The sequence below is a fragment of the Saccostrea echinata genome, unplaced genomic scaffold, assembly GCF_033153115.1.
Source record: "Saccostrea echinata isolate AGI-Se365-2 ecotype Australia unplaced genomic scaffold, CSIRO_AGI_Sech_v1 ptg000054l, whole genome shotgun sequence".
Taxonomy (NCBI): domain Eukaryota; kingdom Metazoa; phylum Mollusca; class Bivalvia; order Ostreida; family Ostreidae; genus Saccostrea; species Saccostrea echinata.
The window spans coordinates 64,149,910-64,165,138 of NW_026889803.1; the positions used below are offsets into that span (position 1 = coordinate 64,149,910).

Here is a 15,229-nt window from a genome sequence, read left to right on the forward strand (position 1 = left end):
AGGAAAGATGATTCCATAAAATTTTTAGGGTGTAAATGTTGTAGGAATTTCCTTAATACTTTGAGGGAACATAGTGAAGTAAATTATTGTCCATGGTAAGGAAGGATTATTTTGTTTGGGTCTTCAGGAACATTGCTATAGTTTGCAGCATATGCAGGAAAAATATATATGTCAGTCAGCTTAAAAAAGTTGCTCTATAATAAACTTCAAAATATATAAGATTCAGCAGAAAAAGGGGAGGGATGGTTTTTAAAAAACGATTTTCAAAAGTTCACTATCAAATTCAGAGAACTTTGTAATTCACAAAAATTCGTCAACAAACCTTTCCAGGAATTATAAATTCAAATGTATTGGCAAAGGATAATGTATGTTAATGGACTTATTTCATATAAAATTAAAATTTAGCTTGCAATTAAGTTCTTTAAAGAATTCTTGTTTTAAAACCAGCATACACGCACGCCACAAGAGGGTGACAAAGAACAATTCCGACGGAATTTTGTTACATTTAATATACTGTCATGTGAATTTTGAAGTTACCGGGTGGCAGTAAAACAAAATTCATGACATTTTAGACACCTGGTAAATTCAGAATTCACAACATGACAAAACTTTCACTTCAGGAAGACAGTATGCAGTATTTTAAAACACAAGACTCATCTAATACTAAGTGAATGAAATATTAATTTGGTAGAGAGGCGAGCTTTTGCTCTGTGTGTTTGGAAACAATGTTTGCCTTAAAATTGATCAAAAAATTTGAATAAAATGAGAGAATTTGGAAATTAACAAGTTTTTTGAATTCTGTGTATTTTATCACTTAAAATCAATATCATTTTGAAACGGATGAAAACAGGTTTTTGATACTATTGCATCGTTCTAAGAGACACCACTGAACAGGAGTTTGAAGGGTCTTGACTTATCTTGTCCTTTTAAAAAACAGACATACAGGCAAAACAAGATTGAATTTCTCATCTATTTTTGTCAAGATCAGAATTAAAAACCTTTTCGAGAAGACACAAGGGTTGCGATATACGTATACACCCGAAGTTGAGTCAGCGCACTAAAGGGCGCGGGAAGGAAGACTTTATACCAGTTCTATGCTTATCATAATTAGTAGATCTAGTGAAAAGGAATTCCAGTGAAATCCTAGGCCCTTAGAATTCTAGTGATGGGATTTAAATTAGTCTTGCTTTATAGTAAATTATGAATGCACTGTTTGTAGATGAAAAATCAGTCATTCTACAAAAAAGTGACCAAATAAATTTTTTATGTCGCTAACAAAATAACCGTTGTAACATCATGTTTTCTTTAATTTAAAGATCGATTTCAAGCCTAAAACTCAACATACATGTGTGGTTAGTTTATATTTAACCATTTTCTTTGAGTTTTAACATGAACATCGTATAATGTTAAAAACGTATTTCACTGTAAATTTTCATGCTGCTTCACTCATTCTCAAATTTCAAGACGAAATTTTTACTTGCATAATTGCTTGGAATATTGAAGAAAATATTTTCTTACATAAAAAGAAAACAAAAATTTCCCCGCAAAGAAATGCATGAATCCTGTATCATACGAAAATGTATAATACTGTGGCATTTTTCTTTTAAATTACAAACCACGCTATCTGACAATGATCTGGAACTTACCTAAAAGTGACCGCGGAACATAATGTGAAAGATTCTAGTTTCGAGTCAGATAATGAAAACCATTACTTTTTCGATACGAAACGAATGTACGAAACGAACTAGATATAAAAATTGTTGTCTCTGTTAAGAATTTAACCTCCAGAATGGAAATATAGGAATTCTTTTGCAGTTAAGGTATAAAAAAAAATATATTATTTTGGGAACGAAATATTTAATACTTTTGATTAATTTAAAAAATCTTGAAACAAACGTTCATATATTTATTGCCAAGAATTATAACTTTTATAAATTAACTTCTGTAACGATTAGCTTCCGAAACGAGTTTATCCCCGAAATTTTAACTCGGTGCCAAATTCGTGCAAGATGTGAAAAATCATGTTTTACCGTTTATACTCAACATCAAAAAACAAATTATAGGTCGATTTCAGGATTTATTTTAATAATCATGAATCATGTTTAACCGTTAACTTCCGTAACATTGCCTTATGACCGTGGGTATATCGTGTAAAATATTGACGATACCAGATTTATGGATATTTTTTTCAAAGAGCACTGCTACATGGACGTCCTTTAAAAAATTATATTATTCATTCGGGTATTTGAAGCAACTATTTTTCATCTTGTATATCCTGAATTGGTCTTTTTATCGTAGAATAACGGAGTTTATGCTGCGTAATCAAATATGATCATAACGAACAGTAATCAAGCTCAAAAGTCCAAAGAAAAAAATACTAATCAGGAGCAGAGCAAACACGGACCTCTAAAAACATCAGAGGTGGGATCAGGTGCCATGAAGGAGTAAGCATCCCCTGCCGATCGGTCACACCCGCTGTGAGCTCCTTGTCATGATCGGGAAAATGGAAAAATCCATAGACAATTCAGTGTGAAAATAATGGCCTAATAATTAGTATGAAAAACGTCAGTCAGCATTCGATTTTAATGATAGATTGTATTTGCTGTCAAGGTCATTGTATCAACCATAGAACTTTCGAAATGGTGGCTTTAGTGAGACTGCTGATATTCTTTTCATCAACTTGTTTGTAAATAGCTTGCCTCGTTTTAGAAATTGTTCGCACGTACATGTAGAGCATGCTTTTGTATATCGAATCAACTGGGAAACAAACCCCATATGCAGGTGATAGGGGTATATTGCTACTTAAGTAAGGGAAATTGACAATAGAAAAGTCGGTCATCACGTTTATCATATAGTTTTGTTGTTAGATTACCATTAACGTCTTTTTCTAGTAAAATATCCAAATATGAAACAGATCTGTCAGACTCCATGTTATCTTTAACTGCGAGTTCACTGGGATATATCGAGTTGACATATGAATGGAAGTAACTATTGTTAATTGATAATACATCGTCGATATATCTAAAAGTCGAGTTGAAGGCCACAGCAAGATTTCTTCTCCTCATGTTGACCGTCACGGTAGCTCAGTTGGTAGAGTGCTCGCTCCGTGCTCGGAAGGTCGTGTGTTCGAATCTCGGGTGACATAAGTCGATAAAAAGTTGTTAGCAACTGTTCCTTCGCCATAAGCTTGGCACTTTGAAGTGAAAGTTGTGGGTCCTTCGGATGAGACCTTAAAAACCGAGGCCCTTGTCACGACAGGCGTTGGCACGATAAAGATCCCTCACTGCTCAATGGCCTTGAGTGCCGAGTAAAGGTCTAAATTTGAAGCCTTTCACCGGTATATGGTGACGTCTCTATCTGAGTGAAAAATGGCTGGTCATTTTAATTTTAATAGCCACACATTTATAAAAGTTTTTGTTAATAGTCTATATGACAATGTGCTAAATTTTACTTTCAAAACTGCTATATTCCATTTATTTGCAATCCTAATTATTATTTTGTAAGCAAGTGATTTAGCCGGAGTGGATGATGAGGTGATTGAAATATACATGTACAATGTCATTGAAATTAATTAACACCAGGATTTGCTCCATTTTGAACCATAATCTGCATGCATATATTAAATCCAAAGTTATCCTTGGGTACTTAGAGTATTTTGCTGTCATATTGTACTTGCCTGCTTTCCAGGAATGTCAATAATTTAGGAACTGCAATTTTTTCAAATTAAAGCGACACTTGCATAAATAATACTTAGTAATTGATTGACAAGACCTCCAGGGGCTGTGTAAACAATATTTTTTAATTTTTTTTCTATTTTAGGCCCATATAATGAAACCAATCAAGTAGGAGGGTTAGTTTAAGAATTTTCACATTGAAAATTACTTCCATTCTATAATTAATAAAATTTTAAACATAATTATGCAATAAGGCAAATAAATTATTTTAAAAAAAAACACTTAAGGAGTGAATTAAAAAGTTGCCCGAGGTAGAGCTAGCGCGGCGAGCTGTATAGTCTATTGTGTAGCAACAGAGGAAAATCTTAAAAAAATCTGTACCATTTTTTAAAATCCTTCCCAGAATTCTTTTGCTACTATGATTCCATGCGATAATGGCGAATATAACAGGCCCGCAGAACTTTATCGTGAAGATTGTTGGCCTTGCAGAGAGCTTAAAAAAACAAAAATGCATCAACTCACCAATGCCTTTTGCTTTAAAAAAAAATGAACTATTTAGACTTTGTTATGGAAATGCAACTTACTTAAGACGTCACACAGACGTTTCACAGTCTAGACCGTGTATCTTGAGGTTGGTTTGAGGATAGTGTATTTTGTATATTGTGTGTTTAAATTCACTGATAGTAATAAAAATTTGAAATTGCTGAAATTCGCATTTTTTTTTACAAGTCATATTTCAATCTACATTTAAAAAATCTTACCGGAACTGTTACTTAGAATGAATTATTTTATCTAAATAACGTTAAAAATAAGCACAGAATAACAAAAAAAGTATGAAATAATATAATTTGAAAAATGTTCTGGGAGCATTTTACTTGCTTCTTGTTAATGGTCACATATACAGCTCAAAAACACAGATAATAAACAAATTATGTATTTCCTCTTACCCCCCAAGCTTTAGACAGACCTACATAGGAAATAATTTTGAAATTTGCATTAGTTCCAGGATGTAACATAACAATTATCATTGTACTTGTCTCTATTTTTGTTTAGTATTTTCTCTGATGGTTCAGTGTGTGTAGTCTGTATCTGTATTTCTAACAATAGTTTTATAACGTTTTCCTCTTTATCCAGTGGATATCATTAGTTTTATTTGATAAATTTTTCATATTGCACATTTTGCACCTGTAATCCAAAGTCCCGTGATGTCACATAAACAAATACATTTGTATATTTGTAAAAATGGAAGATCAGAGAATCCAATTTTTTTTTTTTTTTTTTTTTTTTTTTTTTTTTTTTTTTGATAAATAAAATCATTGAAATAAACTAGAAACTCATTGCGAGCAATGAGAGGTCTTCCGTCCGATTCTGAAAAAAAGAAAACTCAAACTGAAAAAGTGATAAAAGAAATTCAGACACTCTGGAGATTTAACCCTCGTCGTCAGCCTGAAAATCCAACGTGCTAACCATTAACCATTCCCTTATTTGCATTACTTTCTGTCACGACCGGAAGTAACGGCGATACAAGATTTTGTCACGATTCAAATAAACTGATCACTGACTATCAGTCCTGAAAGTTTCAGACCTCAATCGTTTACTGTTGCCGAGCAATAGACCGGAAGTTGACGTTTTATTTCCGGTGGAATCTAACATATTTCAAAACAGCGAAAGAGATGCAATCAAGTGATGCAAGTTTTAGCTTAAAAAAGAAAGAAGAGAAATAATATGATTGCATCCTCTGATCTAAATAATAAAACAGGTTTTGTAATCCTCAGAAAAAGTTCTATCATTTTATAGTTGCATATTTAAGATCAGAGGTTACGCTCTATATTAAATATCGAAAAATTAGCTTTAAAAATTGGTTTGTTTTGTAGAATTTTTCACGATATGAGGAAAATGTCGCATTTCATGACGTCATAATGCATTGGCTAGCCAGAAAATTACGTCATTTTGATAGATACGCAGTCATCAAAGGTCTAAATGATATTTAATGCATTGTCAAAGAAGTTTCAGTTTTTCTGAAATTCACAGGGCCAAAAAAGGCCCTAAGTGGACCTTGTTCTTTAATATTGATACCACTACACTAGCGCAATGTACCAGCCATCATTGATGTTTACCTTGCACTCATTCCCTGAAGTAACGAGTGTCAGGCAGGTTAATCTTTATTTCTTATAGTGTGGAATTATAGGATGAAAACTTGCCAGCTAAATTTTGTGCAAGTACTAGTAGATTTACATCGGATTTGTTACTTGAGTTTTAACAATAACTGATAGCAGAGAAAATAATCTGTTACTGATAAAAACTAAAAAAAAAACTATTGTGTTTACTTCCTTTATTCTTTATGCATTCAACTTTCTATTCTATGCAATTCCAAATTCAGACATGTCCGTGTAATCTTTTTCTGTACTTCTACACTACTGCATCAGACCATTTGTGAAAGGCGGGTCAAGATACATTATTTCGCGCCAAACGTCACGAGTAAATCTTCGCGCCTTTTCTTTGGAATGTGTCTTCAATTGAATAAGAGTACGTGATAGCTTCAATGAAATTTTTAAAAATATGTTGCTGTAGCCTGATTTTCGAGTCTAAGAATGTATAGTTATCACACTGTACATATTACATATCGTATACGGGCAAGTAACATAAAGGCAGCACTAAGTTTTCTTACACATTTTATATTCCTCTTTACCCCCAAAGTGGATTATTCCAATTAGTAACACATTAATGAAAAGACTGGAATGTTTCGCAACAAAACACGTCTCGCCATATGACGCTCAAGGAATCTGATACCTATTATGTTCTGTAACTTGCATCTATAAAGGAATATTGCCCTACTAAAATCAAAGAAAAATATCATTGAAGTTTATTTTTCTCTCATTTGAAATTGCTATATATGTTATTCAATCAACATGAGAAAGTAACAAATTCTACTTTCAAAATACAATTCCGCAACTCTCCAATTTATGATACAATTGCATAGGTATCTAGCTACATATACATTTGCACCAACATGTTTTCCTCATTTTGTCATATCACAATTGCATCTATGCACATTAATTAGTGCAAAATTAAACTGCAAACTCTTTATGAGGGAGTAAAAAGACACGCTGATATTGTGCCGTCAAACACCGCTGCTCTGACGTCTAAAGACATAGCCCCCCCCCCCCCCCTTAAGATAAAATCTTATATTTGAGCCCCAAAAAGTGAGAAAAAATTCGGAAATTCTTTGGATTGAATCCAAATCGCCCACTAGAAAATTCAACATGCTAACCATTACACTATCAAACACCGTCTCTTAAAATTGAAAAATGATAAATATTCAGAGTATGGGTTAATCAATTTTTAAACAAACTACATATTTAGCATTCTTGTAAAACTCTTTATTAAGCCTATCAACATCATAAAAAAATATTGAAAAACAAAAAAGTTCAAAAAATTACCCTTTTTAAATCACTTCCTGTGACGACCGGAAGTTACGACGACACACGAAATGTTTCCATCACACATCTACAAACCAAATTCTATCATACCTGAAAGTTTCAGACTCCTACCTTTAACAGTTTCTGAGAACATTCATGGACTAGATTTTTAGTGTAAAAAGTGAAAAATCGTAATAATTCCCGACCGGAAGTAAATTTTTCCAAACTTTTTCAATATTTCAAAATGGCATGAGATAACAAATCATTCCTGAAAATTTGGCTGAAAATGAATGAGTAGTTTTTGAGATATCGCGATTTGAAAAGGTCAGAAAAATAAAAATGAAAAATAATAATAATAATAATAATAAGAAACAGTAGAATCACTATAGGTCTTCCGTTGAAAACGGAAGACCTAAAAATCCTTCTTTAAGGACATTGGCAAGTCAGGGCTATCCGGAGAAAAAAGGTTTAATACATGGGTTTTTTCACTTGTAAAATAGTGATTGAGAGTGATCTCCCGTGTAGAATTCTCTAAGCGGTGAAAACCAGTAAAGCGTATGTTATAGAGGTAAACAAAAGCACGTGCACTTCCTTCAACGGGTAGAATCATCTATACAGCAAGATTGAAAAGTAGTAATGGCTTTGTTGTACATTGTATTCAGGGACAAAGAGCAAACAGGTCGTCATTTACCATAGTTATGCTCAGTATGCTGGGAAGGGCAAAGATGTGACATATGCTGAAAGGTAGGTCGACCATGCCGACTGAGAACAGTTCTTAGGTCGTGTGAAGGAATCAGCATTTAGTAATTACGAATAAAAGTTAAAAATAAATCCATGCCAATATTTTTATGACAACGTGTTTCAATCAATTCAGTCAATTACATGATAAAAACAATCAACCAGTCACTTGACCAATTTTAGCTGTTAAGGGACGCAACTCAAAAATGATGATCGGTGCCGGTGTATCCATGTCTTTTTTCTATATATACATTTTCAACCAAAATATCTAGAAGTCATAGGAAATGAAGTTACAATAATGTATATAATACAAAAACTGTATGAAATAAATGGGTTTTGAAGAAATATTATGGTAAAAAATTATGTAGGTCCCTTTTATCAACATTTTACATAGGAAATGCATTAAGAATTGTAAAAACACTAATTTGACAAAATCTAAAAAAGAATGCTGGATTGGTAGGTAAAACGATCCAGAATATAGCCTATTTAGTACATTTAAACCTACTCAAAAGTTCTTGAAAAATTCTATACAATAACCAGGAACCTTGCCAATGTCCTTAAAGCTGTATGGTTCAAACGTGTTAAGTATATATTTTTTTATTTTTTACCCACGGATATTATCATCTAGGACTGTATATCATATGTTCAAATGACGAAATATTTTCCTTTCCAATTATTCTGTCTTGTGTCTAAGCTGTAATTTAAGAAATAATTCTTTGTTTACAAACGAAACTCATGAATATTCGACATAAAGATCTTTCGAGAATGCTCGCGTGACCTTTGAAAGCATGACGAGGTAAAGCACGTTTTTATTTACTTGGTAAGAAATCATGGTTTAGTACCTTTTTACCTCACGCCATGCTGAAGAATTTGGTTTATTCAATTAAGTAGACTGTTTAACCTTTGTCCCGATTTCTTCAAATTAACCAGCTTTCCACAACTCCTAATATGTACTCGTAAAATTTCATGTTGACAACTGAAGCGAAACTATTTAGTACACATGTGTGTTATTATACAGTTAAAGTATATCATTGAGGGTGTTAGCAAGATTCCAGTTCCCCAAGGCCAGGACTATTTCCCGAGGCGAAGCCGTGGGAAATAGTCCTGGTCGAGGGGAACTGGAATCTTGCTAACTCCCGCAATGGTATACTTTTAACTGTTTTATTATACCGATACAAACATAAAATTTAGAGGATTCAGATAGCATGATTTCAAAGCAGGGATTAGCTCGCTGCACTTACACACTGGGATTAGTCCATTTACATATCATACCATTGTAAAAGTAAAATCGGATTACAGATAACTGGGAATTAGCTTTCGAAGCAGGGATTAGCTCACTTGACTAATGCACGGGGGATTAGTCCATTCATAACGATTTCTAGGGAATTACTCACATCTAACGATCTTATGTTATATAGGGAAAATATCAGTAGAGGTATAATAAAAGTAGCAGTATTATAAAAATAATTTTTAATCTTCCAGTTTCTTTTTTCTGTGGAACAGATGCGAACTAGAGTGTGTTTTCTGGAAGTGAGAAAATACACTGTAAATGAATAATAAGCGTAATATCGTTGACGTCATTATGCGGCGTAAGATAGCCGATGAGAAAGGGAAGAAAGATTATTGATGGGATATAATTTTATCCAACTCAATATATATTTTTATCCTCTTACAAATATATCGCCGACTTTTTATCAATTGACATTAGTTATTTCCATTCATTTGTCGACTCAATATATCCCAGTGAACTTAAAATAAAAGACACCACAGAGTCTGCCACATCTGTTTCATATTTGAATGTTTTACTACTATAGACGACAAAGGTCAACTAACAACTAATTACATGTATCTGACAAACGAGGTGACTTCAGCTTTTCCATCGTCAACTTTCCTTATTTATGTAGCAATATTCCGCTATCACCTGCATATGGTGTTTATGTCTCCCTCCCAACTTATTCGCTACTCAAGAGCATGCTCTGAGTACGATCAATTTTTAAACCGAGGCAGGCTACTCACACATAAGTTGATGTTGCAGTGATTTCAACAACCTTGTTTAAAGTCAGCATTTCGTTAATTCTATGGTAGTTATAATGACCTTATTAGCAAATACAACCTATCACTGGGTCTTATATTGGATGACTTGTTTTATACCAATTGTTGGGACTTTGTTTTTGTACTAAATTTGACTACGGAATGTTACGTCTACTTGATCAATACATAGGGCTCACGGCGGGTGTGACCGGTCAACAGGGGATGCTTACTCTTCCTAGGCACCTGATCCGAACCCCTGAAATTCCCAGGGTCATGTTTATGCCCTGTTCACAAATTTTTGTTTTGTAGATTTTATAAAATCGGTCACTGTTCGTTATCCTTACCCTTTTTCATTAAATAAAAAGTCATCCAAACTAATATTGTTCAATTTCTTTCTAGGAAACCAAACGTATGAGGAAGCAGCTGCCTATATTCAGGCCCAATTCGAAGCGAAGAACAAAAGTTCAACGAAGGAGATCTACTGTCACCAGACCTGCGCAACAGATACCAATAACATCCAGTTTGTATTTGATGCCGTTACTGACGTCATAATAGCCAATAACCTGCGTGGATGTGGCTTGTATTAGACGGAGACGAACTTTTCGCGCCTTTCTTGGACGTATAAAATTTTTTATTCAAGAACAAAATCAAGACCATACAAGAGAACATGGACTTTATAACGGAATTGTTGTATGCCTGATGAATCTCACAAAGGCTTGATTCATGTGCAATTATGTTAGATGCGAGTGTCAAGGACAATTTTGTTCACTGCCTGTGGACACTCTGATCTTTACATTGGCAGAATTTCAAATTTGAACGATTTTGCTGCTCACAACATATGGATATGTACATGCACACATATATTATTGAATGCATAATGTAAGTGATAGAATTCTTCACAAAGTGATAGGTTAGGTTTATTCAATTGAGTGAAAGAAAGAGGCATTTCATTGCTCGTCAGCTGAGAGAATGTTTTACCATATTGAGTCACAGTAGATTTCCAGTTTGAAACCATGGTAACTGTATAGTACTATGCTCTTGGCCTTTTGATTGCATACCTTAATTAGTATGTCAACAACAGATGATAGAGGTCAAAATATCATTAATCCATGGCTAATGTACATCCAACTTGGTGTAATTCGTATCAACGGCTTTGTGATTGTAATTATTTGTATATGTCTATTTAAAACAGAATGTCCATTCTTCGCTGAGTTTTCTCAGTTTAAATGAAAAATTTATTAAGTTTTCTTTTTATAGAAAAGCAAGGCAGAGCTTATTAAGAATTTCTTTCAAACAGCCTTTTTCTGAAAAGTGAACACTCGAAAGTGTTTGCTTAGAATTCTTTGTATTGTCGTTGTGTAGGTCCACTCACGTTTGAAAGAATGTGTTTCCTCAGCTTGCTGTCTAGCCATCTAGTGAATGTCTGTGTTATTTATAAGCAAAGGGGAGAAAAACAATTTCCCCGTGAAAGCCCGTTCAATTTTCCTCGTATGTGTGGTATGAAGTAAGCGTACTTTGTCATGAATTTACTTAGTAATTAGGATATGCTTTTTTCCAAACATTTCCGGTCTTTGCGTGGCAACATGCACTCTGTTGCTTTTTTGCATATTGGGACCATGTAACTATAGCAACAGGGTCATGTTTTGAATTGACTCGTAACCCTTTGGAAGTGATATATGATCTCTGACGAATTGGTTAGAGTTTATGTTTTCTATTTCACAAAATACTGAAGTTGTGGATTCTCTATAATTATACAAATATGTGTATGTGTAAAGATTCCACCATACTTCCAATGTGAAATGGCAAACCAACATTCTATTTGCCAATTGAATATATCGTGTCATGTGTTTATATAAGTGCTGTGGTAAAAACAATGGATTATCTTCCATTTGCTATTATTGATTCCCATCACAGTAATATTTGTGACTATTTTACGTGTACTGTGTGTTTAAAAAACGCATAAATTGATCCTACCATACCTTTTTATTTTTCAATCAATATTGTTATTGAGATAGTATAACATAGTACGTACGGGAAATTTTTGTTTTATATGTGGGGGAATACAATATTTCATATTATTTCTGCTAAGGAATACAGTCTATCATTTTTTTCTTGAAAAAGCAAAGAACAGGGTGTAATTCAATTGATTTATAAAATATGTGATTTATTCTAGTCAGTTTTCTGAATACTTTTAGTCAATTTAACACACAGTTCACAGATCAATTTGGACATGAGTATATTTAAGCTGATATTTATATTGGTGTTGTTTGTCATAAAAAGAGCGTGTCGAAAACGGCTTCATTTCCTTTTCTTCAAAGCAAATGATCCGTACTCGGTAGATTTTTAATGTTCTTTGTCGCATTGAAATGGTTTCAATCTTTAGCTCGGAAAAACTGATTGAAAATTAGCTTCATATTGATATCATTTCAATACATGTTTTATTGCTATGTGTTGACATGTAAATCAGGGTTGATGCTTTATCAACTTTTGGGGTCATGTGATTTTTTCCTTGGTCATGTGGTCAAATTGAATTTTAGCTTGATATTCTACGTATGTCACGTGATTTTGTGACAGCTACTTGATCATTAAGTGTTAAATTGTCAATGGTATATATACATATATATATTAATATATATAATTGTGAACTTTTCATTAGAATAAACAAGACAAGTGTAGATCTGTTCCTTTACTAAACCGTACCCTGTATTGGGCCCCATTACACTCAAAATGGGGCTTCTTCGAATCATTCAACCGTGTATCAAATTACTATAAATAGAAATGTCTCTGTGTAAAACTCTCCATTTATCAAAATAAAGTCCTAGTATTTATCACGAACAGACTTGATTTTCTTTGTTGCACATGCGAGTGTTAGATATTAAATTTGTTCCTGAGATTTAGTAATTATAATGCGACAGAGACGCCAAGCAATATATAAACACTGGAATGAGAAGAATGTAGTTCAGATCTGGTAAAAAAAAAAAAAAGAAGAAGAAATTTTGTCTGCTCTGATTGTTGTCTAATTAAATGTATTTCACAAATGTTTGATATATTAACCGTCATAGGAGATTATAATCAACATTTTGTTAAAATATTTCCATTCATGTCACTTGTTTTTCAAAAATAAGAAAAAGTGACATTGGAATTGGTGAAATATGAAGATAACGAACAGTATTCAATCTCGAAAGTCCAATAAAACAATTGACCATTGAATTAATCAGAACGAACAAGTGGTTTTTCTCTACATTTATGGCAGAGACTCGGTCTGTTAACTTGACTTGTTATGAAAAAGGATAAGAAAACGAGTGGAGATTAATCTTGTCAATCTAGTAAAATATACGAATCGAGAACAAAAACATGGATCTCTTTAAACACTATAGGTTGAATCATGAAGCATCCCTTGTCAACCGCTCAAACCCGCAGTGAGCCTTCTAAATTGATGATGGTAAAGGAGTAATCCGTCGTCAAAATAAGTATTAAAATATAGCTTATCATGTCCGTCAAAAACGAACCAATAATGGACAAGGTCATTATAACAACCATTGAATTTACAAAATTTGTTCGACAAGATTGTACCGTCAAGGTAGTTCATTCGGTAGAGCGCTCGCTCCATGATCGGAAGGTCGTGAGTTTGAGCGTAGGCCGCGACTGACCTAAGTCGATGAAAATTAGGTAGCAGCGGTTCCTTCGCCAAGCGCTCGGCACTTTGAAGTGAAAGTTGTGGGTCCTTCGGATGAGACCTCAAAAACCGATTCCCCGTGTCACGGCAGGCGTTGGCACGATAAAGATCCCTCACTGCTCAATGGCCCTAAGTGCAGAGTATAGGTCTAAATTTGAAGCTCTTCATCGGTATATGGTGACGTCTCTATATGAGTGGAAAATTCTTGAACGAAACGTAAAACAACATACAATCAATCAACAAGATTGAACAAAGCCCTATAACATCAAAATATTTGTCAGTAGTATGGCTCAGTTAAATAAAAATACACATGTATATCGTAATCACAGCATGCTATTGCGTACCGATTCAGCTGATATTAGAATATTACTACAAGAGTAGGAGAAGTTAACGATGGAAAAGCTGAAGTCATTCTGTTTTTTTTAATAGTTGTTTTAATGGGCCAAAGATTTTGTCCGTTAAACATCCAAAACAGATGTAGCAGAATCATGGTTTCGCTGGAATTTATCAATTTGACATATGATTGAAAGTAACGATTGTTAATTGATAAAATGTTGAATTGAAGGCCACCACCAAGTTATTTTCTTCTCATGTAGATTCTTTAAAAATAATTTCCCCTTCATAAGAACATAAAAATTTGTCGGCTAATCAAGGAGCACAGTAAAGTGCCTATTGGAATTACAACAGACTTTTAGAAAACCTGGTATCAAAAGACTACATAGAGGAAATAAGAAGGTAAGTATCAGTAATCAGCTCAGAAGTACAATTTTAGCAATAAATAGTGGAAACAGAGTAAACATGGACCTCTAAAATCATCAGAGGTATAGGATCAGGTGTCATAGAGGAGCAAGCTTTCCATGTCGACCGGTCACTTCCGCTGTGTGCTCGTCATGATCAGGTAAACGAAAAAATCCGCACACAATTTAGTGTAAAAATAATGACATAACAATTGGTATTAATCTGTATGACAAACTTCAGTCAGCATTCGACTTATTGATACTAGTAGATTGTATTTGTTAATAAGGTCATTGTTTGGGCCATAGAGTTTGCGAACCTGGGAGATAAACTTTGGATACAGGTAATTATGGTTACGTAAATAAGGGAAGTTGACGATAGAAAAGCTGAAGTCATCACGTTTATCATAAAGTTTTGTTATTCGTTTACCATCAATGTCTTTTTCTAGTAAAATATCCAAATATGAAACAGATGTGTCAGACTCTGTGGTGTCTTTTATTTCAAGTTCAAAGAGATGTATTTAATCAATGTAGGAATTGAAATGAATATTGTTAGTTGAAACGTCGTCGATATATCTAAATGTCGAATTGAAGGCCACAGCAAGAGAAGTATTCTAATAGAGTAGCTGCTGAGTACTTATGAGTACAATCAGAATCTTTTTTTTTCTTTACAAAAGCAGATGACCAATGACAACGTATGTAATGTATTCTAAACTCTTAACAAAATCCACTAAATTTCTCTTGCACCAAGTCTCTAGCTATCAGGGATATTTGTAGTGTATTTGCAACTTTGTTTAACCCCAGTTTTTATATCAATGAAATATATGGAGATAAAGAACAGTATTCAAGCTCAAGTATTCAAACTCAAAAGTCCATTCAAACAATACAAATCAGGAGCAGAGCAAACACGGACCTCTAAAACATCAGAGGTGGGATCAGGTGCCATGGAGGAGTGAG

The 15,229-nt window shown here is 33.7% G+C and overlaps 1 protein-coding gene across 1 annotated transcript in view; it reads left to right on the forward strand.

The window, feature by feature from the left end:
• The window catches only part of LOC133206143 (guanine nucleotide-binding protein G(o) subunit alpha), a 32,487-nt gene extending 19,790 nt beyond the window's left edge, over positions 1-12,697 (forward strand). The window contains exon 8 of the mRNA XM_061342076.1: positions 10,262-12,697. Within this exon, the coding sequence (XP_061198060.1) occupies positions 10,262-10,449 (188 nt within the window). The 3' untranslated portion in view covers positions 10,450-12,697. The remainder of the gene's footprint in view (positions 1-10,261) is intronic.
• The last annotated feature ends 2,532 nt before the right edge of the window (positions 12,698-15,229 follow it).